This window comes from Musa acuminata, chromosome BXJ1-7 (genome assembly GCF_036884655.1).
Source record: "Musa acuminata AAA Group cultivar baxijiao chromosome BXJ1-7, Cavendish_Baxijiao_AAA, whole genome shotgun sequence".
Taxonomy (NCBI): Eukaryota; Viridiplantae; Streptophyta; class Magnoliopsida; order Zingiberales; family Musaceae; genus Musa; species Musa acuminata.
This window is the reverse complement of record NC_088333.1, coordinates 13230309-13257003: the sequence shown is the minus strand read 5'-3', so window position 1 is coordinate 13257003 and position 26695 is coordinate 13230309. Positions and strand designations below refer to the sequence as shown.

At 35.2% G+C, this 26695-nt stretch overlaps 1 protein-coding gene across 2 annotated transcripts; it reads left to right on the top strand.

Moving 5' to 3' along the window:
- Positions 1-20095: 20095 nt before the first annotated feature.
- Positions 20096-23009, top strand: LOC135679950 (galactoside 2-alpha-L-fucosyltransferase-like). 2 transcript variants are annotated; one of them, XM_065193933.1, is made up of 3 exons: positions 20096-20461; positions 21499-22247; positions 22347-23009. In XM_065193933.1, exons 1-3 carry the CDS (start codon positions 20260-20262, stop codon positions 22926-22928), a joined length of 1533 nt encoding a protein of 510 aa, XP_065050005.1. In that variant the 5' UTR covers positions 20096-20259; the 3' UTR covers positions 22929-23009. The 2 variants fall into 2 exon arrangements, with proteins under 2 accessions (XP_065050005.1, XP_065050003.1); XM_065193931.1 differs by having other exon boundaries at positions 20101-20461; positions 21499-23004.
- Positions 23010-26695: the final 3686 nt, after the last annotated feature.

Here is a 26695-nt window from a genome sequence, read left to right as displayed (position 1 = left end):
CGAGCAGAATGAAGTTTGTGCTGTGCTAAGTTTCACTTGAAATTTGAGGCCTTTTTTTTTCTTTTTAAAAGCCCAGCATTAAGTTTCACTTGAAACTTAAGTTTTGAAATAGTATGGGAACTTTTTAATAATTTTTTAAATTATATAACTTTATATAAGAAGCTTAGTGTTAGGTATCTAATTATAAATTTTTAAAATATATATTAAAACTTGAGAAAGGTTTCTGAATATTTTTATTCTCATCATCAAATTAGTAAATATATATATATAGTAATTATAATGGATACTAACAAATAATGTTATTTTTGTTGCATGCTTGTCACCTTTCATTATTAAGATTTAACTAAACACTAATAATTAGATAACAAAAATTAAAAGCTTACCTTAATAACTACTTTTACTACCTTATATCAGGCACTATATACAGAGAGAGTGTCAACTTATGTTTGCTCTATACTTAGATACCTAATGTTATTTTTGTTGCATGTCTGTCACATTGCATCATTAAAATTTAGTTAAATACTAATAATTAGATAATAAAAAAAGTTAAAAATTACCTAATTAATATTTTTTTATTATATATGAGAGAGAGGGGGGGAAGTGAAGGAGAAGAAGATAAAGAAGAGAATGGTGCTTAGTTTTGACATAAGCATTTGGACTAATTCAAGATTTTCTGACAAGTGTTTTATCTGATCAAAAAGTAAACTGATCTGATCTCTGTTTGCTTTCTTCTTTTTTATGAGTAATTAATAAAGATTCACTTTTTTTTTTAAACGTAAAAACTTAAATTGAGTTATAAACTCAAAATTTTAAAATTATAAAAATACTAATCTATCTGTCCTAATTCACTAATAACTTTACGTAAAAATTCTAAATTTAGTAAAATCTATTTTGTTAGTAACTAAGACTCAGAGAGACCTTTCCAATAATACTTTTTTTTTAAATAATTTCAAGCAAATATACTCATCCAAACACTTATTTTAATTGATCCCTTGAATCTTGTTAAATAGAGACAAAGTGATCTAATATTTCTACATTAAATTACTTATAACTTTATGTGAAAAATTTTAATTTATATAAAATTTACTTTATTAAAATTAGACTTATACATCTTTCTATTAACATCTTATTTTAATGATTCAAATAAAAAATGCCCATTCAAATTCTTGTTTCAATTGATCATTTGAATTTTACTAAGCAAAGACAAAGTGACCCTACAAATTCAAATAAAAAATGCCCATTTATTTTATTAAAAATTAAACTCCCATACCTATCTAACAACTTCTTATTTGAAAATTTTAGTGTATAATTATTAATCCAGATATCTACTACAACTGACCCTACAAATTCTGTTAGCATGAGTTGTTCTCAAATTTACATATTTCTTGGACAACCTCAATTTATATAAAATTTATTTTATTGGAAATTAACCTTATATATCTTTTTATCAACTTCTTATTTAAATTATTCAAATAAAAATATGCCCATCAAATGCTTATTTCAGAATTCTGCTAAGTCTTTAAAGTGATTTGACCTATCCAAAATAAATTATTTATAACTTTTTAAAGACTAAAGGCATCTATGGATACCCATAGCAACCCTCTCATGATGGGTCAATGATAAGATAATAAACAGGGATGAGGGTTGAAATGTGGGGTATTTTTTTAATTACTCATATGGTTAGAGAAGGATATGGTTATAGAAGGAGGATTGATAGAGCACTTTCCATCTTATTCTCGTATTCATCCATATCCTATCAATATGTCGGTTAAGACGTTAGGAGATTCAAACTAGATCAAGTTGAGTCTTGGTTGAATCATTTGATTCGATTAAACTAGATAAAAATAGTAACAATAAATATTATTATTTATATTTAGATATATAGATATGAATGTTATTATAACATATAATTTTTTTTATTATTTATAATTTTTAATATTATTAAATAATTTTAAATAAAAATAATTGTATTTTAAATAAAATATATTAATTAGGAGAATATGAAGAATCCATGGGTTTCCCATTTTAAATGGGGATTCTTCATCCCAACCCTATCCCACACTATTGACATTTTTACTAGGGACAATTTAAAATTTATATAAAATTTATTTTATTAAAATTTAAACTCATATTTAAAATAAAAAAAACATAATAATTTAGAGCATAATTATCAATCCAAATGCTACTACAACTGACCCCACAGATTCTGCCGGTATAAGTTGTTCTCAAACATACACAATTCTTGCTTTCATTTTCTGAAATTTAATTAAAGTTAAAATCTTCACGAATCCCATGTTGTTACTAAATGAATGTGTTGTGTATATTTTATGATAGCTTTGGTTTGCTTCACATGTTCAAACGTTATGTTTTAGTTGCTTCATGTGTACTTAATTATATATTTATTTTCTTGATTTATACATCAAAATATTTTTATTTGTACTTTGGTAGTTACAGGATAATTTAGTGTCTTTGTTAGAAATAAAAAAAATATATATTATGTTTATGGAGCCAAAACAAGCTCATATCGGCTTATTATCTTAATCTAGATGGGATGGAGCTTATGTTATGACCTTCCAAAATAGGTGAATTTATAGTAGTTTATGATTCCACTATACCATTTATTTATTTTTAATATGATCAAAAGGACTTGTTATACATTGTTATTTGCTCTTTTGATATACATGAATAAGATCAAATGATAAATATGACTCCTGAACTCGTACATCATATTTTGATTCTTTATATTTTGATTATCCAAAAATAGATATATTCATGTTATGTTATTTTCTCACTATACCATCTAGCTTATTTGATATGGTTTCAAATGATATTGCTTATGTGTTATTATGTTAGGAAAAATATATTATAGTGGAATAATTTTTTTGTTTTTATCCAAATGAATTTCTCATCAAAATATCAACTTAATATCAAAAGCACATATTAACTAGAACAATATAAACAATAAATCAATAAATCAATCACAAAGTGAGACCAAATTTTAACGTGAAAAATCTAATACGAAAAAAATTACGAGACCGTAGTATATTTCAAACTATTACTAGTAATGATAATAGGTTTACAATAAGTCTTCTCTAAAATAACAAGATGATCATAATAACATCAAGACCACATATCTTGGCTCAAGAATAGCATATTATCATCACTTGGATGGATCTCATCAAAAGAAAGTTTAGGTCTCACCAAATAGGTATAACAAAAAAGTACATTAGAGAGAATAAACTGTAGATCAGCAATATTAGGATTGTAGAGCTTGCTGCAAGAATTCTTCATATAGGTCAAAACTGATAAATTTGGCTACTGATGGTTATAAAAACTCAAAATCTTATTTCTCTCTCTCTCTCTCATATGTTTCCTCTCACTGTGCGCTACCACCGTTCACCACACACCAAAACACTTCGCTGCCCTCAACTGCAAGCATGTCACTGTTTTTCTTTTTTTTTCTTTTTAATTATTGATTTGGGTTGAAAGACTCAATTGTCTAGTCCAAACCCACGTATGAGTGACCCAATAATTCTCCCCCTCTAACTCATATGGTGGGTTGTACTCAGCCTATTCTTTGCCTACATGCTTCAAGCTTTTCCTTAGGTAAAAATTTTGACAACATATCTAATCCATTCTCATTCGTATACACATTTTTCAACTATAATTCTTTAATCTCAAGCACATCACAAATGATATCTCACATCAATATGCTTGGATTGTGTGTTAAATTCTTGGCAAGATGAATGATACTCTGAGTATCATGGTAAATAGTATATCCTTCTTGTTTCAAACCAAATTCCTGTAGAAACATTTTCATCCACAAAGTTTCCTTGTAAGCTTCAGTAATCGCTATATATTCTACTTTTGTGATTGATAGAGCAACATAATTATGTAACTTAGATTGCCAAGAGATTGCTCCCCCTACAAATGTCATCAAGAATCCTGAAATGGATTTCCTGGAATCAGTATCACCTGTCATGTCTGCATCTGTGTACTCTTCTAGCATAGGTTCATCATTGCCAAAACATAAACACAACCTGAAAGTACCTCTTACATATCTTAATATCTATTTCATTACTACCCAATGTTCGTTATTAGGATTAGAGAGAAATCGACTGACAACTCCAACTGCATAAGTTATATCTAGCCTAGTACAAACCATAGCATACATTAAACTACATACTGCAGATGAGTAAGGCACTCTGGATATTTTTTTTTCTTTCTCACTTGTAGGATATTGTTTCAAACTAAGCTTGAAATAAGCTATAAGTGAAGAACAAACTACTTTGGTTTTACTCATGTTGAATCTTTGAAGAACCTTTTTAATGTAAGTCTCTTAAGATAGCCAAATCTTCAATTTCTTTCTATCACGAAGAATCTTCGTGTCACGTATTTGTTTCACCGATCCCAAGTCTTTCATGACAAAAGATTTACTTAGCTCTCTTTTAAGTTTTTTAATTTTACCAGCATCATGACCAACAATTAGCATATCATCAACATATAGCAAGAGAATAATAAAATTATCATCTAAAATTTCTTCATAAACACACAATGGTTAGATGTGGTTCTATTGTACCCTTGGCTCGTCATTAAGGAATCAAACTTCTTATACCACTATGTGCTTGTTTGAGTCCATATAAGCTTTTCCTAAGCTTACACACCAGATTTTCTTTTCTCTTGACTTTAAAACCTTCTGGTTGCTTCATGTAAATTTCTTTTTCGAAGTCACCATAAAGAAATATTGTTTTCACATCAAGTTGCTCAACTTCTAAATTTAAGCAAGCAGCCAAACCAAGAACAACTCGGATAGAGGATATTTTCACCATAGGAGAATATTTCTTCAAAATCAATACCTTTCTTGTAACTGAATCCTTTCACAACTAGTCATGTCTTGTATTTTGTTGTGAACTATTATTTTCAATCTTTAATTTGTAAATTCATTTATTCTTGAGAGCTTTCTTCTCTTTAGGCAACTTTACCAAGTTATAGATGTGGTTCTCAAGCAAGGATCTCATCTCTTCTTGTATGGCTTTAACCCACTCATTCTTATGCTCATGTAGAATAGCTTCTTGGTAAGTTTCTAGCTCTCTCTAGTCAATAAGCATAACATACTCATGTGGAGGATATTTGGTAGATAGTTGTTGCTCTCTTATGGATCTTCTCAATGGAATCTTAACTAGTGGTGGAAGTGCTTGTTTAGTTGATTTAATATCATCAATTGTAGGAGTATCACTACTAGCATTCTCACCATAATCTTCTTGTTCATCTCCCTCATGATCATCATAAACTACAAGTGAAGGAAGTTGACTCAAACTCCAAGGAATATAAACAGAGGTTTTTGGCTTCTCAACATTATCATCATCATCAAACAATTGGTGTTTAAGAAACACAACATCTTTGCTTCTAATAATCTTTTTATTCACTGGATCTAATAATTTGTACATAAACTCTTCATGACATTATCCTAAGAAAATACATATTTTTGCCTTCTTATCAAGCTTGGACCTCTCATCTTTGAAAATATGAATAAATGCTTTACATCCAAAGACTTTCAAGTGATTATAAGATATATTTTTTCCTTTTCATACTCTCTTTGGAACATCACCTTTCAGATAAACTGATGGAGAAAGATTTATCAAGTCAACTGTAGTTCTCATAGCTTCCCCCCAAAATGACTTAGGTAACTTAGAAAGCATACACATAATCCTTTCTTCAATAGTTCTATTCATCTTTTCTACCACATCATTCTATTGAGGGGTTTTAGGAACTGTTTTCTTAAGCTTGATACAATGGAACTTGTAATAATTCTCAAAATGATCCATGTACTCGCCACCATTATCTGCTCGAATACACTTTAGCTTTTTATTAGTTTTTTTTTCAACGCTAACATGAAACTTTTTGAAAACATCGAGTATCTAGTCTTTATATTTCAAAACAAAAGTCTATGTTTTTCTAGAATGGTCATCAATGAAAGTAACAAAATAAAGAGCATCTCCAAGAGTTCTAGTTTGCATAGTATAGACATCAATATGAATCAAATTAATAACATTTTATCTTCTAGATGATGGATATGTATGAAAGGCAACTCTATGTATTTTTCCAGCTAAGCAATTATCACAAGATTTAAGAGATGTACTTTGTAACTCCAGTAAGAACTACGTTATAGCAAAAGTTTTAAGTTCATTCTCGCTGATATGACCAAGCTTCTTGTGCCAAAGATCTATACTTTCACTCTTCTGAATTGCATTAATCTCTCATTTGTGTAGCTTAGCTTCCATGACATAAAAATAGTTAAGCTTCTTTCCTCTGCCATAATTAAATAACCTTTAGTGAGTTTCCATTTGCTTTCACCAAAATAGTGTATAAATCTCTCATCATCAAGTCTGCTTGTTGATATCAAGTTAAGACGAATATCTGGAACATGTTTGATACCTTTGAGTATCAATTTGCTCCCAATACAGGTCTCCAAGTAAATATCTTCAATACTCACAATCTTAGATATACCACTATTTCTCACTCTTAATATTACTAAAATCACTAACAGTGTAAGATACGAAGAAATCACTACGAGAAGTAACATGAAATGAAGCACCAGAGTCAATTACCCAGTTACTATCCTTAGTTGCAAGACTGACACAATCGTCATCACAAATAATAATGATATCACCTTTAATAGCAACTGTATTGATATCTTTCTCATTTTTCTTTCTTTCATTCTGTTCTCGCTTCCAAAACCTACACTCATTCTTCATGTGACCTAGCTTGTTACAGTGAAATATTTTATATCACTTCTAGATTTGGATCTTCCTCTATATCCATATGGATTTCTACTATGACTTCTTCCACGTCTTTCTTATTTTTTAGTAACAAATGCACTAGAAGAAGATTCTCCCTGTTCTTTCCTTTTGGTATTTTCATTTAGCAAACTGTCTTTAATCATATCTATAGTTAGAGTCTCCTTTAGCATGAAGTTACAAATTGTCACCACATATATTTTCTAACTTCTGGTAAGAGCTGAGAAGTAATAATCCTTGCATCTCATCATCTATATTCATTTACATAGCAACTAACTTATTTGCTAGACTCTGAAATAGGCTTATGTGTTCAACAGTGTTATCACTATCTTTATACTTTAAATTTATAAAGTCTTCTGAAGAGAGATATTCTATTTCCCACTATCTTTTTCGCAAAGAGGTTTTCTAACCTTTGTCAAATAACTTCAGCTCTGGTTTCATCAGAAATATGCTCATGCAAATTTATATCCATCCATCTTCTAATATAGGTAATAGTTTTTCTATGTTGAATTTCTCATTCCTCATCGTCCATAGTAGAAGGTTTATCTTTAACCTTGATGGGCTTATATAAATCTTTGCAATAAAATAAATCTTCTATCATACATCTCCAAGTAAAATAATTTGATAAGTTCAATTTAATCATATCATCTGACTATTCTATTTCAATTGCATAAGAAAAAACTAGCACCAAACAACTTGTTGCTTTGATACCACTTGTTGGAAAAAATCTGTTATAGTGGAATAATTCATTTTCCCTCTTTGTATATCAAAATGGGTTCCTCATCAAAATACCAACTTGATATCAAAAGCATATATTAATCAGAACAACATAAACATCACAAAATGAATCAATCACAAAGTGAGACTAAATTTTAATGTAAAAAACCCAATACGGGAAAAACAATGGGATCGTAGTCCATTTCAAACTTCCGTTATCACTAATAATGAGAATAAGTTTACAATAAGTCTTCTCTAAAATAATAAGAGGATCATAATAACATCAACAGCACATATCTTGGATCAAAAATTATATATCATTATCACGGATCATATCAAAAGAAAAATTTAGGTCTCATCAAGTGGATATAATAGAAAAATACTTTAGAGATGAGAAGTTATATATTAACTTAAAATTATAGAGCGTAAAAATTCTTCAGAACATTGATCGTCAAATAAAAAAAATTCAAAATCTTATTTCTCTCTCTCTGTGTTCTTTTCTCTCTTCGCCGCCACTGTGTTCCTGCACACCAAAACACTTCGCTGCCCTCAACTTCGAGAATGTCAAATTTTTTTTCTTTTTTTTCTTTTTAATTATTGATTTGAGCATTCAATTATTCGATCCAAACTTCCAGAAAAAAACCTGTTTAAAGCGGAATATTCTTTTCCCTCTTTATATATCAAAATGGGTTCCTCATCAAAATACCAACTTGATATCCAAATGAAAATATCAACCAGTACAGAATAAATAATAGAGCAAATAATTAATCACACACTGAGACTAAATCTTTTTAACGTGAAAAACCCAATATGGGAAAAACCACGGGACCGTAGTCCACCTCAAACTTCCACTATCAATAGTAATGATAACAGGTTTATAATAGGTCTTCTCTAGAATAATCAGAGGATCACAATAACATCAAGAACATAGATCTTGGCTCTCGCAGATCATCATATAGGATGGATCTCCTCAAAAGAGAATTCTAGGTCTCACAGAGTGGATATAACAGGAAAGTACCTCATAGAGGGTAAACTGTAGATCAACACCATTAGGATTGTAGAGTTTGCTGTAAGGATTCTCCATATAAAATTTGGACTAAAACTGACAACGTTTGATCATCGATCGTCAAGTAGAAATCTCAAAAAATCTTACTTTCTCTCTTTGTACGTCGTCGCACTGTACGTACACACCTGCTGCACGCTGCACACCTCACAACCCTATCCCTCTTTACTTTTTAATTTATTTGATTTGGGCTCAAACAGTCCAATTCGTCCAAGCCCACATATGGGCTGGACCCAACAATTCTCCCCCTTCATCTCATATGGTGGGTTGTACTAAGCCCGCTCTTCGCCTACATGCTTCTCCTTAGGCAAAGACTTTGTCAACATATCTGATCCATTCTCATTAGTATGCACCTTTTCCAACTGTAATTCTTTCAACTCAAGCACATCACGAATCCAGTGATATCTCACATCAATATGCTTGGATCTAGAATGGTATATTGAATTCTTGGAGAGGTGAATGACGCTCTGACTATCATAGTAAACAGTATATCCTTCCTGATTCAAGTCCAATTCCTGTAGAAACTTTTTCATCCATAAAGCTTCCTTGCAAACTTCAGTAATTGCTATGTATTCTGCTTCTGTGGTTGATAGAGCAACACACTTCTGTAACTTAGACTGCCAAGAGACTGCTCCTCCTGCAAATGTCATCAAGAATCCCGAAGTGGACTTCCTGGAATCAGTATCACCTGCCATGTCTGCATCTGTGTAACCTTCTAACACAGGTTCATCATTACCAAAACATAAACATAACCTGGAAGTACCTCTTAGATATCTTAATATCCATTTCACTGCTGCCCAATGTTCTTTTCCAGGATTAGAGAGAAATCGGCTGACAACTCCAACTGCATGAGCTATATCTGGCATAGTACAAGCCATAGCATACATCAAACTACCTACTACAGATAAGTAAGGCACTCTGGATATTTCTTCTTTTTCTTTCTTACTTGTAGGATATTGTTTCGAACTAAGCTTGAAATGACCTGCAAGTGGAGAACAAACTGCTTTGGCTTTACTCATGTTGAATCTTTTAAAGAACCTTTTCAATGTAAGTCTCCTGAGATAGTCAAATCTTCCTTTTCTTCCTATCCCGAAGAATCTTCATGTCAAGTATTTGTTTCACCGATCCCAAGTCCTTCATGGTAAAAGACTTACTTAGCTCTATTTTAAGCTTTTTAATTTTTCCAACATCATAGCCAACAATCAACATATCATCAACATATAGCAGTAAAATAATAAAATCATCATTTGAAAATTTCTTCATAAACACACAATGATCATATGTGGTTCTATCATACCCTTGGCTTATCATAAAGGAATCAAACTTCTTATACCACTGTCTAGGTGTCTGTTTGAGTCCATATAAGATTTTCCTAAGCTTACACACTAGATTTTCTTTTCCCTTGACTTTGAAACCTTCTGGTTGCTCCATGTAAATTTCTTCTTCTAAGTCACCATGAAGAAATGCTGTTTTTACATCAAGTTGCTCAACTTCTAAATTCAAACAGGCAGTCAAACCAAGAACAACTCGGATAGAGGATATTTTCACAATTGGAGAAAATATTTCTTCAAAGTCAATTCCTTTCTTCTGACTGAATCCTTTCACAACTAATCATGCCTTGTATTTTTGTTGTAAGCTATTGTTTTCAGTCTTCAATTTATAAACCCACTTATTCTTGAGAGTTTTCTTTTCTTTAGGCAATTTTACCAAGTCATAGGTGTGGTTCTCAAGCAAGGATCTCATCTCTTCTTGCATGGCTTTAACCCACTCACTCTTATTCTCATGTAGAATAGCTTCTTAGTAAGTTTCTGGCTCTCCCCCGTTAGTAAGCATAACATACTCATGTGGAGGATATCTGGTAGATGGTTGTCGCTGTTGAATCTCGTATTTTGATGATGAAACTAATTGATAATTATGTTTATGTTTAACTGTATTTTGAGTGATGCAGGTCTACTCGATCAGGATTAGACAGTTAACGCAGGAGGAATTGACGTTGTGCCGGAGGAGATCACGTTAGGGTATTGGACGGCAGAAGGCTTCGGACGTCGGACATCGGGCCAAGGAGAGAGGAATTGCGCCAAGGATATCGGGGTTGCGGAGGTCAATCGCCGATTGGGCAACAAGCCGCAAGAGAGGACGAAGCGCCAACCAATGACGTGCCGGGCAACAGAATGTCAATTCGCATTGTAATAATTGTCTAGATCGGAGTAGAGTTTCGCTTTATGTCTTCATCGTTATCGTAATTAATATCTTATTCTAAGATTGAATGAATTTTATCTATATCATGATCTCCTAAGATTTTTTCTTGATTATTTAAGAGGAGATTTTTCAAAACAAAACGTGTCTTCTATTATTATCTTTTCATGATATGATTTTCATGCAATTCCTTGTACTCATAAAATATTTATCTCATCACCCAATAACTCTTCTTGATATTCCTTATGTGATGAAACAAAATAATGCATGAAATTCAAATAAGAAGTTAATGATCATGCATGATAGGATGTAATGAATTTTGACATTTAGATACTATCATTTGAATAGCTATGATCATGTTGCCAAAATGATTTATCATGAATGCTTGAATATCATGTATGATATGCCGATATTGATGATTGATTTATTTGTATCATGCATGAAAAATAAAAGATATAGTTTTGAAATTGTGCATGTTCGAATTTGAAAATATGATGATGCATGATGATTAAATTGTGCAATGAAAATATTAAACATTTTGAAACCATGTTTTAGTGTCATGCATAATGATCATGCTTAATAAATTTCGAAATTATGAATGATGAATCTTTTACGATTTATGGATCATTGATTTTTACCATAATGAAAGTACCTTATTGATTTTTGTTGTAATAAATCTTACTCTTTCGGTTTTAAACATGATAAATGTTTTTATTTGGTATAAATGAAACAAAATCATATGTTTTGAAATAATAAAAAAGAGGATAACATTCTTGAAAATTATTTTGCTCGATCTTATTGATTTTGATGAATCCATTTGTATCATCTTTGTGAATCTCTTGGATTTTGATAATGATTTTGATGATTTAAATTTGAATAATTTTTTATTGAAATCATGATCTTGATCTCTTGAAATTCATAACATGAAATCCTTTATGAATCAACATTTTCTTTTCTATTTAAAAGGAGATTTGTCGAAATGTTTCATAGTCTTTTAGTATTCATAATCTTGACAATTATGTTTTGAAACTTTATGTAAACCAAGAATGTTCATCATGATTCTCTCTTTGAATATTTAAAGAGGAGAATTTTCTAGATGGTTCATGATTTTGATAATTGAATATTTGATATGCATGAATTGAGATCTTGCTCTCCTACCACTCTTTTTGCTATTCACCAAAAGGAAGACTAATTCTAATAAACCATGATATGCTATATGAATTTTATTGTATTCATGAAGTAAGATCTCATCACTAATTTTTGTTTATATTCCTTCATGTGATGATATGAATGTATGAAACACTTATGATATGATTTTTTATACAATTCCTTATATTCATGAAATGTTTATCTCATCACCAATTATTTTCTTCTTGATATTCCTTATTTGGTGATATAAAATCATGCATGAAATACTCTTGAGATTATTTTGATGCATACAAATGAAAAGTTATGATCATGCATGGTAGGATGTAATTTGACAAATTAATACCATTATGATTTGAAATATTTATAATTTGGAATGATGCATGCAATACTTATGCCTTTTATTATGATAATATATGTGATGTATTGCATATGATGTGAATCATGATGCTTTAAATGATAAATGTCTTGATATCATGATTGATGATTTTGTTCTATGCATAAGATTTTTAAAATTATGCATAATGAATCTTGTAATTTACAGATTATCGATTTTCTTTTTACCATAATGAAAGTGCCTTATTGATCATTGTCATAATAAATCTAGCACTTTCGGTTTTAAACATGATACATGTTTTTATTTGACATAAAAAAAAGAAAGGGAGGCATGCTTGAATGAAATAAATCACATGAATTGAAGCAACTAAAAGAGAAGAACATTTTTCTTCTTGAAAATTATTTTTTCTATATTATTGATTTTGATGAATCTATTTGTATTATTTTTATGAATCTCATGGATTATGAAAATGATTTGAATTTAATGGATTTTATTGAAATCATGATCTTGATTTCTCACAATTTTCTATTGAATGAATCAAGTTTGTTTTCTATTTAAAAGGATATTTATCAAAATTTTCATGGTCTTTTAGTATTCATGATATTGATAATTATATTTTGAAACTCTATGTAAATCAAGATTCTTCATCATGATTCTCTCGTTTTATAAAAGAGGAGATGTTCTATGTGAATCATAAGATTTTATATGCATGAATTGAGATTCTTTTTGCTATTAACTAGCAAGAAACTTGTTTTTGTAAACCATGACATGCTACTTGACATCTTGATAATTTATAACTTGAGTTTTCTTTTTGAATCAAGATTGTTTCCTATCATGTTTTCTATCTACAAAAGAAGAAATTTGTCAAAAATGATATATGTCTTTTGACATTCATTTTTCATCTTTATTATTTACCCTTATCATGATTTGAATATTATAGTAAAGAGAAATGAATTACATGATTGTATTGTTATTCCCTTCTATTTGACACTGACAAAGGGGGAGCAAAACTTGCTAGATAGCAAATTTGCTAGCTTGCACAATTTGAAAAGAGGCAAAATAGTCCATCTTGCACATCTCAAAAGATGTAAAATTTTGCTAACTTTTTATGTGCAAAAGTTGATAGCTTGTATACTATAAATTTGCATACCAAAAATACAATCTTGTTTATCTCAAGATGCAAAACATACTAACTTGCATTTTGCAACGGAAGCAAAATTGCTAGCTCAAACATTGCAAAGGAAGCAAAAATTTGCTAGCTTACAATTTGCATATTTCAAGAAGCAAGAGTTGCTTTCTTGAACATCTCAATATTGCTAGCCTGCATGATGTAGAACTTGCTATCTTGAACATTACCAAAAGTGCTATCTTATATGCTGTAAAACTTGTATATCTAAAACTTGATAGCTTGAATGTCCCAAGCATGATGCATTACTTGCTAAATTTTCTATCTTCAAAATTGCATGATGATAAAAATTTAATATTATGTTTTTCATGCAATGGTTTGAACCCATATAATAAACACATAAGAGTAGGAACTTCTCCTTTTTGTTGATGACAAAGGGGGAGAAGTATATTGATGACTTCATGCATTAAATTGAATATTTTATATATTTGCATGATGGTTTAAATGTTTATCAGAACTAGTGACGATTGTTACTTGGATTTGGGATAATCCAAGTGTTCTATCAATGACATATTGATAGGGGGAGTTTTGTTAAACTCCGGGGAGTTAAAGTTAACTCTGTTAGTCATCAATTAGTTGTCATCATCAAAAAGGGGGAGATTGTTGAATCTCGTATTTTGATGATGAAACTAATTGATAATTATGTTTATGTTTAACTGTATTTTGAGTGATGCAGGTCTACTCGATTAGGATTAGACAGTTAACGCAGGAGGAATTGACATTGTGCCGGAGGAGATCACGTTAGGGTATTGGACGGCAGAAGGCTTCGGACGTCAGGCATCGGGCCAAGGAGAGCGGAATTGCGCCAAGGATATCGGGGTTACGGAGGTCAATCACCGATTGGGCAACAAGCCGCAAGAGAGGACGATGCACCGAAGAATCGGACGAAGCGCCAACCAATGACGTGCCGGGCAACAGAATGTCAATTCGCATTGTAATAATTGTCTAGATCGGAGTAGAGTTTTGGTTTGTGTGTGCAGGATTAACTACGATAACGATGAAGACATAAAGCGAAACAAAGTGCTGGAGTCAAGCGCGAAGGATTCGTTGGGAGTTCGAGAGTTCGACGGAAGTCCGAAGGTTCATCGGGAATGCTACCGGAACTAGCCGAGAATGAGTAGGGAGCTTGCCGAAGGGTTTTTCGGAAGCTCGCCGGAAGGTTCGTTGGAAGTTCGCGGAGCTCGCCGAGAAAGATCGGAGCTTACCAAAGAAGCTCGTTGGACTCGCCAAGATCAAATCGTGAAGTTTAGGAGCTTGTCGGGAGTCCGCAGAATGGTTTCCGAGAGTTTATCGGAAGACCGTCGGAAGTTCGCTGGAAGCTCGCCGGAAGAAGTCTTGACTTGCGGACTTTGTAAAAGCTTAGAAAATGTCTTTAAATTCGTAGTTAGCACGTTAATTAGGGTTAGGATTAGGTGTTAATCCTATAACCCAAGTAGGGGCCAATTGGGCCCAAGTTCGGACTAGTTTGGGGCAAGATTGAAGCCTAACTAGTGGGCTGAAAACACTGTAGGCGGTGGCACCGCCCAGTGCCCGAGAGCTAGGCGGTGACACCTCCTGGCTGGGCGGTGGCACCGCTTGGTTGGGCGGTGGCACCTCCAGCAGCGGGAACCCAAAGAGAATTCAAATTTTGAAGCCCAAATTTGAATCCTCTTGAGGCCTATAAATACCCCTCAAATCTCAGCTGAGAGAACAACTTTTTGAGTAGCAAGTGTTTGAGAGAAAGACATTAGAAAAGTCCTAGCTAATCTTGTTTTCATTTTGCTAGTGTTCACCTCCTTCATTCTTGCTAAAAATTCGTAAGAGAGTGAACCGCTTGTAAAGAGTTGTAAGAGGGGTATTTACCCTTCCCTTTCAAGAGATTTGCTAGTGGAAGGTGGGAGCCTCATCGAAGAGGGGCCTCGCAAGTGGATGTAGGTCATTTGACCGAACCACTCTAAATCGGCGTAATCTCTGGTTTGCATTTCATTATTGTCATTTACATTACTGCAAATCTTCTTACTGCTTTAGTTCCTTATTACTCTTGCTGCGCAACTTTAAGAATACGCTTTCAAGTTAAACTTTTCAAGTTCCGTTCTTATCATACAAAAAATTTGTCGAAATCAACGTTTTAATCCGCTGCACTAATTCACCCCCCCCTCTTAGTGCCGCTTCGATCCTAACAGTCGCTCTCTAGTGGATCTTCTCAATGGAATCTAAACTGGTGGTGGAGGTGCTGGGTCAGTTGGTTCAGCATCATCAACTGTAGGAGTATCATCACTTACATTCTCACCATAATCTTCTTGTTCATCTCCCCCATGATCATCATGAACTATAGGTGAAGGAACTGGATCCAAACTCCAAAGAATATAAATAGAGGTTTCTGGCTTCTCAATATTATCACCATCATCAAATAATTGGTCTTCAAGAAACACAACATCTCTGCTTCTAATAATCTTCTTGTTCACTGGATCCCATAATCTGTACTCAAACTATTCATGACCATATCCCAAGAAGATACATGCTTTTGCTTTACTATCAAGCTTGGACCTCTCATCTTTGGGAATATGAACAAATGCTTTACACCCAAAGACTCTTAAGTGATTATAAGATATATATTTTCCTTTTCATACTCTCTCTGGAACATCACCTTTCAGAGGAACTGATGGAGAAAGATTTATCAGATCAACTGTAGTTCTCATAGTCTCCCCCCAAAATGACTTTGGTAACTTGGCATGGGAATGCATACACCTAATTCTTTTTTCAATGGTTATGTTCATCCTTTCTGCCACACCGTTCTGTTGAGGAGTTTTAGGAACTGTTTTCTCAAGCATGAAACCATGGAACTTGCAATAATTCTCAAAAGGACCCCTGTACTCGCCATCATTATTTGATCGAATACACTTTAGCTTTCTATCAATTTCTCTTTCAACACTGACATGAAACTCCTTGAAAACATCGAGTACCTGGTCTTTAGATTTCAAAGCAAAAGCCCACACTTTTCTAGAATGATCATCAATAAAAGTAACAAAATAAAGAGCACCTCCAAGAGTTCTAGTTTGCATAGTACAAACATCAGTATGAACTAAATCAATAACATCTGATCTTCTAGATGATGGATATGTATGAAATACAACTCTATGTGTTTTTCCAACTAAGCAATGTTCACAAGATTTAAGAGATGTACCTTGCAACTCTGGTAAGAACTGCTTTCTAGCAAGAGTTTGAAGTCTCTTCTCGCTGATATGTCTAAGCCTCTTATGCCAAAGATCTATACTTTCACCTTTTCGAATTGCATTAATCTCTCCTTTGTGTAGCTTAGCTTTCATAACATAAAAAGAGTTAATCTTCTTTCCTTTTGCCACAATTAGAGAACCTTTAGTAAGTTTCCATTTGCTTTCACCAAAATAGTGTGCAAAGCCCTCATCATCAACTCTACCTGTAGATATCAAGTTAAGATGAATATCGGGAACATACCTTACATCTTTGAGTATCAATTTGCTCCCAATACTAGTCTCCAAGCAAATATCTCCAATACCCACAATCTTAGATGTACCACTATTTCTCATTCTAACATTACCAAAATCACCAGCAGTGTAAGATCTAAAGAAATCACCATGAGAAGTAACATGAAATGAAGCACCGGAGTCAATTACCCAATTACTGTCCTGAGCTACAAGACTAACACAACATTCATCACAGACAATTGTATTGGTCTCATTCTCATTTTTCTTCATTTCATTTTGTTCTCGCTTCCAAAACCTACACTCTTTCTTCATGTGACCTAGCCTGTTACAGTGAAAACATTTGATATCTCTTCTAGACTTATATCTTCCTCTATATCCATGTGGGTTTCTGCTATGACTTCTTCCACGTCTTTCTTGTTTTTCAGTAACAAATGCACCAGAAGAAGATTCACCCTGTTCTTTCCTTCTAGAATCTTTATTTAGCAAACTGTTTTTAACCATATCTATAGTTAGAGTTTCCTCTGGCGTAGAGTTGCAAATAGTCACCACATATGTTTCTCAACTTTCTGGTAAAGAGCTGAGAAGTAATAATCCTTGCATCTCATCATCTATATTCATTTTCATAGCAACCAACTTGTTTGTAAGACTCTGAAATAGGCTTATATGCTCAATAATGTTACCACCATCTTTATACTTCAAATTTACAAGTCTTCTGAGGAGAGAAATTCTATTTCCCACTATCTTTTTCGCTCTAGTTTCATCTGAAATATGCTAATGCAAGTTTATATCTATCCATCTTCTAATATAGGCAATAGTTTTTCTATGTTGAACTTCTCATTCTTCATCGTTCACAGTAGAAGGTTTATCTTTAACCTTGATAGGCTTATTTAAATCTTTGCAATAGAGCAAATCTTTCATTAGACGCCTACAAGTGGAATAATTTGATGAGTTCAATTTAATCATACCATCTGACTGCTCCATTTCGATCACACAAGAAAAACTAGCACCAAACAACCTGTTGCTCTGATACCACTTGTTGGGAAAAAACCTGTTTAAAGCGAAATATTCTTTTCCCTCTTTGTGTATCAAAATGGGTTCCTCATCAAAATACCAACTTGATATCCAAATGAAAGTATCAACCAGCACAGCATAAACAATAGAGCAAATAATCAATCACACAGTGACCAAATCTTTTTAACGTGGAAAACCCAATGTGGGAAAAATCACGGGACCATAGTCCACCTTAAACTTCCACTATCAATAGTAATAATAACAGGTTTACAATAGATCTTCTCTAGAATAATTAAAGGATCACAATAACATTAAGAACATAGATCTTGGCTCTCGTAGATCATCATATAGGATGGATCTCCTCAAAAGAAAATTCTAGGTCTCACAGAGTGGATATACCAGGAAAGTACCTTAAAGAGGGTAAACTGTAGATCAATACCATTAGGATTATAGAGTTTGCGACAATGATTCTTCATATAAAATTTAGACCAAAACTGACGATGTTTGACCACCGATCGTCAAACATAAATCTCAAAAAAAACCTTACTTTCTCTCTGTTTCTCTCTCCTTTTTCTCTGCACGCCGCCGCACTGAATGCACACACCTGCTGCACGCTGCACGCTGCACACCTCACAACCCTATCTCTCTTTACCTTTTAATTTCTTTGATTTGGATTCGGCCCAATTCGTGCAAGCCCACACCATATGCTCCGGACCTAACATGTTATTTGTTCTCTTAATATATATGAATCGGATTAAATGATAAATATAAATTTTAAACTCATGTCTTATATCTTGATCTTATGTTTAGTATTCTTATAAACTGCTGTATGATTTATTATGTCCTATGTCACTGCTGTGATAGTTGCTATTGTACTTTTGTAACTCACCTTCTTGTTATATAAAATTTTTAGATTTATTTGTCTTTACTCTCGTACTGTTGTTAGGTTAGGCTTGAGCAGTGGAATACCAGAAAAATCTCATAAGATCATGTAAAATAAATTTTGATTGCGATCATGTAAAATAAATTTTGATTGCGAGCTGAACTGTTATTTGTTTTCTAAATGTTTCATATGTTTTGATGTGAACTTATAGTAAATTGTTGACTTATGGACGTTATCATGTTTTGATCGTCCTGGTGAGTTTATGATTGATGTTAAGAATTATTGAGTTTGCTTCGAGATTTATGAAACGTTAATTGATTTTAATATTAAATCAGTTTGATTGTTGATGGTTGGTGGTTGATGTATATATTGTTTAAGAAAGAATGATTTTCTTGAGGTGTGATAGTATATAAAACAGTCTCTCTCAATAAAAAAATCTTATATAATATTTTTTTATAATTTCACATATAATATGAATCTTGCACAATTGTCATAGCTTGTTCTTTTATAACAACGTGTAGTTGTAAATGAACACCATGGTCCAATAGTAGCATGTTGACCGTGTCTCTGTCTTCCCCAATTATTATCCCAATTTATCAAATGAACAAACAAACAAAGTCAAATGACAGAGTCCACCCCAAAATGCTGGATCTAGCTTTAAGATTCGTGTTGTATCATGATCTATTCCGAACCAGATGGGCTTTTAACGTTGCTTCTATATATTGTCGGATTATAGCTGAGCATACGCTTACAACCTTCTAAAGACAAGCTAGAAATACCGGAAGTTATATATGTATGCCTTGGCTACACAAAAAAACATAACGTGCATGAATGTAGCGGTGCCTCATGCACGACGTGGGCACAAGTCCCAAGTGTCCTAGCATGTGGAATACGGGGCGGCACGCACCGCCCCCCAGACCACTGGCTTTAAAGAAACTGAGGGTGAGAAAGAGTATATAGATATATATATAGGTTCTACTACACGTCCCAGAGTCGTCGTCCCAAAACTTAGCCCTAATTTATGGATGGCACCTCCAAAGAATAATTGGCCTGCGAGAGAGCTGTGCGGAACGAGACAAAATGAAACAATATAATAGGAAGAAGTGGTGCACTTGGAATATGTCGGTCATCACTTGTGCCTCGGATTACAGAGTAAGTCGTGATGCTTAGCATTTTGGGAGGAGTAAAGTTTTGGGACACCGAGTGAGCGCGTCATCTTTCGCACAACATGCAGCGGTGTAAACGAAACGCGACGGGGATGCGCAAAAAAGTGGGTTGACGACGTGAGAAGACAACATCCTTGGTGTAGGATTCATGTGCAACTTGCTAATATATGCACACAGTTGGTGTACTGCTCCTCATTGTCATTGCTGAGGTCCTCTTCGTGGAGCTTGATTCTCTGCGCACAAGCCGAGCAGGAAGCGTATAAATATATAGCTCGGTAGGGTGGCCATGGCGCGCGGATGAGAGAGAGGAGAGGATGGGCAGCATGAAACGAAGCAGGAGCTGCCGGATCCTAGCTGCGGTGGAGGGGCTGGAGGCCAAGCTTGAGAGGAACAGCACCACGACCTTCGTCATGTCGCTGGTCATCCCGGTCCTGTGCTTGCTGTGTGTGCCGTTCTTGGTGTATAGGAGGCCAACCCTGGAATGGCTCCAAACCATTCGTGTGACCGCCGGAATAGGTGAACTCCTTGCTGCCACCAAACTGATCTCCTGATTTAATCTTGGGCATTTTTCATGCAAGTTTCTCTTGATCATTAGTTTTGAATGGAAGTTTCTTCATCTTCTTCTTCTTCTTCTTCTTCTTCTTCTTCTTCTTCTTCTCTTCAATGGTTGTAGAGGCAGTCTCAAGTGTTTGACATGGGCATCCTAGATAAGAGAAAACTGTAGGTGTGGAAATGGATCAGAAAGTGAGAAAACCATGTTCATGTCTGCTTCAATCGGTCGATACACATATAGATAGAGATCATAGACAGATTCTAAATTCTGAAATCATGATATGAATTGGATATGCACTGCATTTACTGTGGAAATGGATACAAATTGGATGTCCGACAAACATCACTACAAATCTGATCTGAAATATATGTAGGTCAACAATTTGGTGTCCTACCAAAAGACATTTTTGATCGGCATCGATTTAAGTGGATACAGACACGTGAAAAGAGCATGTAACACTATGGTACACGAATTAGTTTGAAAAGGTCAAATAAGTTTGACCAAAATATATCTCCACTAATTCATCCACAAAACGAGAAAAACAAATGGGTTGAGTTAGATTTATGACAACGTCTCTTGCACGTCGTGTCGTTAAACGTTGTTGACCATCCAGTAGTCATCTAGAGTTGGATTACACGAGGCTTGAACACGTACCTATAAACCTAGCTTTACCATTCATTATACTTTCAGTTGGTGCTTATACTCGTCTCTTCCTTATTCTTCTTTGTTGTAGCTTGATCGACCAACATTAGCTTGTTTAGATGTTCCCTTCCATCATTTGCGGTACAAAAGTTACTCAAAATCAATGTACAATCATGTGCTCTCTAAGGAGCTTAATCATAGGCGATCTTTCTTGTGAATGTAGCACATCACTTTAATTGCAAGCTGCGTCTGCATGAAGCCATACATGAACGTAATACTGTAAACCCTAGCTTTAACTCTCCTAAGCAAACCATTGTAGCTGAACTCATCCCACCCGTGTACTTGTTGACCACTGTAGGTTCAGTGGAGTCACTGGAGGACAAGCTCCTCGGCGGCCTGTTGCCTCCTGGGTTCGACGAAAGCTCCTGCCTCAGTCGGTACCAAGCTGCACTATACCGCAAGGCATCACCTCACAAGCCTTCCCCCTTTCTCGTGGAGAAGCTGCGAATGTACGAAACCCTCCACAGAAAGTGCGGCCCCAACACTGAGCTATACAACAGATCCATACAACAGTTGGAGTCCCACCATAGCACAGGCCCCATGGAGTGCAACTACGTCGTCTGGATACCGCACTACGGCCTCGGCAACCGGGTGATGAGCTTAGTCTCTGGCTTCCTTTACGCCCTCCTCAACGACAAAGTCCTTCTCATCCATGTCGACCAAGACATCGAGGACCTCTTCTGCGAGCCGTTCCCCGACACATCGTGGGTCTTACCTAAAGATTTCCCCATAGAGAACTTGGGGGGGTTCGAGGGCGACGCTACTATGAGCTATGGCAAATTGATTCGAGATAAGATCATCAACAACGATATGCGTTTTGCCACGAAGGTCACGCTGCCAGCTTACGTGTACCTTCATCTTCCCTGGTACAGCAAGGAATGGGACAGGTTATTCTACTGTGAAGATGCTCAGCAACTGCTCCGGAAGATCCCTTGGCTGCTGCTGAGGACGGACGAATACTTCGTCCCCTCGCTGTTTCTCGTCGACGAGTACGAGGAGGAGCTGCAGCAGCTCTTCCCTGAGAGAACCACCGTCTTCCACCACTTGGTACGCTACCTTTTCCATCCCACCAATACGGTATGGGGGTATGTCATGAGGTACTACCAAGGTTATCTGGCCAAGGCTGATAAGAGAATAGGCATTCAGATCAGGATCTTTCCTCTCGTGCCGATTCCCTTCGAGACAATGCTGAACCAGATCATCAACTGCACGCTCAGCCAGCATATATTGCCGGCCATCAATCCTCAGGAGCCCGCGGCAGGACCCAGCAACGCAGCAAAAGTGAAGGCGGTGCTCGTCACCAACCTGAACTCCAGCTACCATGACAGGCTCAGGGACATGTACTACGAGCACTCGACGACCACCGGCGAGGTGATCACCGTGCACCAACCAAGCCATGAGGAGCAGCAGCACACGGACAAACGGAGCCACAACGTCAAGGCATGGTCGGAGATCACTCTGTTGAGCTTCAGCGACGTTTTGGTCACCACCGCGTGGTCTACCTTCGGGTACGTGGCGCAGGGGCTTGGTGGTCTGAAGCCATGGATTCTTCTGAGGCATCCGAGGCCGGGCGTTGCATGCGTCCACGCCATGTCGACGGAGGCGTGCTTCCACGCGCCCCCAGATTACGATTGCAGAGCCCGCAAGGGCGGTGCTGACTTATCTGCGGTTGTCCCTTACGTGAGGCACTGTGAAGATGTTGAAGTGGGCCTCAAGCTCTTTGATTAGACTGCCCGCTTGAATGTATCATAAATGATTTGTCACGACAGATTCAGCGCCCGAGAAATATATATATATATATATATATATATATATATGAGCCAGTTCTGAAAAAAAAAAATCTATCTTTGTTAAATTTTTACAAATTATTTTAACTTTAAATTTTTTTTACAAAGCACGTCTCTTTATCTGAAAAAAATAATTTATCTATATCTCTATTAAATTCATCATCACCTCTACTACTCGAATTGAACTCATCTGTAGTGAGGAACGAGGATACGATATCCCTCGCACGTAAATGAGGGTATGATGGAATTACTATAATTTGTTAGAATCAAGAGCACTAAAAGGGGGGGATAAATTAGTGCAGCGAAAAATTTTCGTCGATTCAAAAAAGACTTCGTACAAAAACCGTTTCGGAAAGATCTTTAACTTGAGAGCAAGCGGAAGTATAGTTGATGTAAAGCAACAGAAGCAGTTTGCAGTTAAAATAAAGAGCATAATATAAATGCAAACCGAGATTTAGAGTGGTTCGATCAATCTTGACCTACATCCACTTTTAGCTTCCTCCTCCGACGAGATCATCGACGTCCACTAGAGACCTTCCTTCAATAGACGAAGGTCAATCATATTTTACACCCTCTTCCCCTTTTACCGGGTTTAGGAGATAACTCTTACAAGCACTCACACTCCTCTCTTACAAAAATCTAACACTTAGAGTAAAAGAGGGATTTCTAAATAGATTGCAGCAGTGTTTCTTTGCTTTTAGACTCTTTGTGCTTGTGTGTTTTAACCAGGGATGGGAGGGGTATTTATAGACTTCAAGTTAATTCAAACTTGGAGCCTAAAACTTTTCTATCCCGGGTTCCCCGGGCATGGGCGGTACCACTGCTTGTGCTAGGCGGTACCACCGCCCAGTGTTAGTTTGGCTGACATTGCTCTGGCCGGTACCACCGCCCAAGTCTAATGGTACCACCACCTGACACAGTCTCGAATACTATGCCACTACGATGAGACTTCTTGGGGCACTGTTTGGGCTTCTTATTGGGCCCAACACAGTTCTTACATGGGCGACCCCTAATTGGGTTGACCTAAATCCAATCTCAATTATGTGCTAACTACGATTCCTAAGACATATTCTAAGCTAAACAAAGTCCGTAAGTCTATTCTTCTAGCGAGCTTCTGGCGAACTTCCGATAATCTATTGGCAATGTTCTGGCAGACTCCCGACAAGCTCCTGGACTTCACGATGATCTTTTTGGCGAGTTCCGATGAGCTTCTCTAGCAAGCTCCGAGATTTCTCGGCTGGTTCCTCCAGAACTTCCGACAAACGTCCGGACTTCCGACGAACTCTTGAACTCCCAACATGATTGGGTCCTTTACTCTAGGACTTCATTTTGCTTCATGCCTTACTATCATAGTTAATCATGCATATGTAAAATAAACTTTGATCTAGATAATTAATACTAAGCATTAATCAAGTTGTCCGGCATGTCATTGGTCTCTTGACGCTTCGTCTGATTCTTCGGTGCATCGTCCTCTCCTGCGACCTATTACTCAATCGACCAGTTGACTCCGTAACTCTAATATCCTTGGCGCAATGTCCGCTCTTCTTGGCCCGATGCCTGAATCCATGGCCCAAAGTCTTCTATCGATACATCGATCGATCCACTAGCTCGATGTCCAATCTTCTGACATATTCCTCCGGCCCAATATGATTTTTTCTGCTTTAATTGTCTCATCCTGATCGAAGCACCCTACGTCACTAAAAACATAAATTAAAATATAAACAATTATTGATTGGTTTCATCATCAAAATTTGAGATTCAACATAATTGACTATTACATAAAGGCATACACGATTGGTCTAACGAGAGCTAAGCGTAAAATAATTATTTATAAAAAAATACTCTATAAAAATTTTAAAAATTAAGATACTCTACGAAAATTTATTAAAGTTATTTTTTTTCCTATAAACATTTCATTTACCTCTTCCATAACTCATGCTCTCTTGTGAAACTCATGTATATATATACATAGGAGAACCATTATTAGTTATATCATGTTCACTCCGTTCCCTTACATTAACAAAAACAATAGTCACTCAATACTTTTAGTCCTAGTTTGAGGATCCATTCATGGTGAAAGCTCACTCCACACCAGCGATTAATAAGATAAATAAGTTATTATTTATCTTACAATTATTGATAAGATTAAAAATATTATTATATGTCGGTCCATCATTCAAAAATTAAAAATTCTGAAAACTTATTGTTAGAAAGATTAAAATTAGATCCAAAGAGAGGTTATTAGACTATCATGAGTGCATTAATTATGTGAGAAAAAAAATAAGGGATCGGGATATTTATAAGATTTTTATCTAAAATATCCTCAAAGCTAATCGTTAGAAGTGGTAAATTTATCATTTTGTTATTTTATTTAATTATAAAATAATCAAAATATCTTTTAAAAATTATTTATATGATTATTGAAAAGGACAAACTATCAATTGCCCCTCTATACCCCTGACGATCGAGCGGACTATTGGGGTTCAAATGATCGATCTAAATAGTTCTAAATAGTTTGTGAATAAAATCATCGGTTCATATCTAATAGATCTAAATAGTTGCCCAAGATTAGTTTCGATTCAATTTGGAATCGATGAATTATCAAGTCGATTCTTATTCTAGTTCAATTCTGAATTGAATCGAGTTGGGATTAGGTCTGGTTCATACTCAATAAATTTAATAAATATTAATATATTATAATAATTTGTATTATTCCTTTTCTTCTTGCCCACATTTGTGGAATTCGAAGATACCTGCAAACCAGCATTGCTTCTTTCTTGAGCAGCAGCCCAAAAGAAAGTGATCCCAAGACTTGAAAACATATCCCCCCTTAATCTCCTCCAACGTTTGGCCCAAAGCATCGAGCAGTACGTACGTGTCGTCGTCCTCCTTGAGGACGCACATGAAGGCTGAAACTTTGGTGCAGGCAAGTGACGCTTCTCCATTGTGGTGTTGGAAGCCCAAATACGACGATGTGTCTACAGCACTCACCCAGTCTCCGCCATGGCGTGCTGTTTTATGTCATCCTCTTAACTCATCAGTAAACGTAACGTAACAAATAGAATCTGCGACAGCCTCTCCTGAATCATCCTGACCATCTATGCCATCGATATTATACCGGATCTTGAGATTAGATCCGTCGATCTCGGGCCACATAACTATTAATCCTGGAATTAAGGATCTGCTCCGAAAGTCAACTACCATTTCGTATGGGTTCTCGTCACGCACAGTTTGACTCTGTGGGGACGTATCGCTCGACAGGGTACGCTTGGGATGTATGTGCAGAGTGTTGACATGCATTTATGTATGTTCAAGATGGCAAAGGAGTTAAGATTAATCTTCCATTCATAATATTTGGAGGCTTAATTCATAAAGATTTATCTTCGCATCTTATTATAGAGAATTAGGAGGTCTTAATCATAAAAATGTTGATTTCTTAGAGATATAGTTCAATATAGAGAATTATTATACCTAATAGGCCTTGTTTTATCTTATACTTTGATAAAAAAGAAAAAAAAATCCCATAACCTTGATTAATATAATAAACTTCACTTAGTTGCATATATTTATTATCAATCATCCAAAAACTTAGGGATTAAATTCAAACAGTATTCATAGAATGTTACTATCTGAGCTTGACGGATTAACTATTCTATCAGTTCCGTTCGAACTAAATTATGGATCTAAGCATAAAATTGATCGATGTGA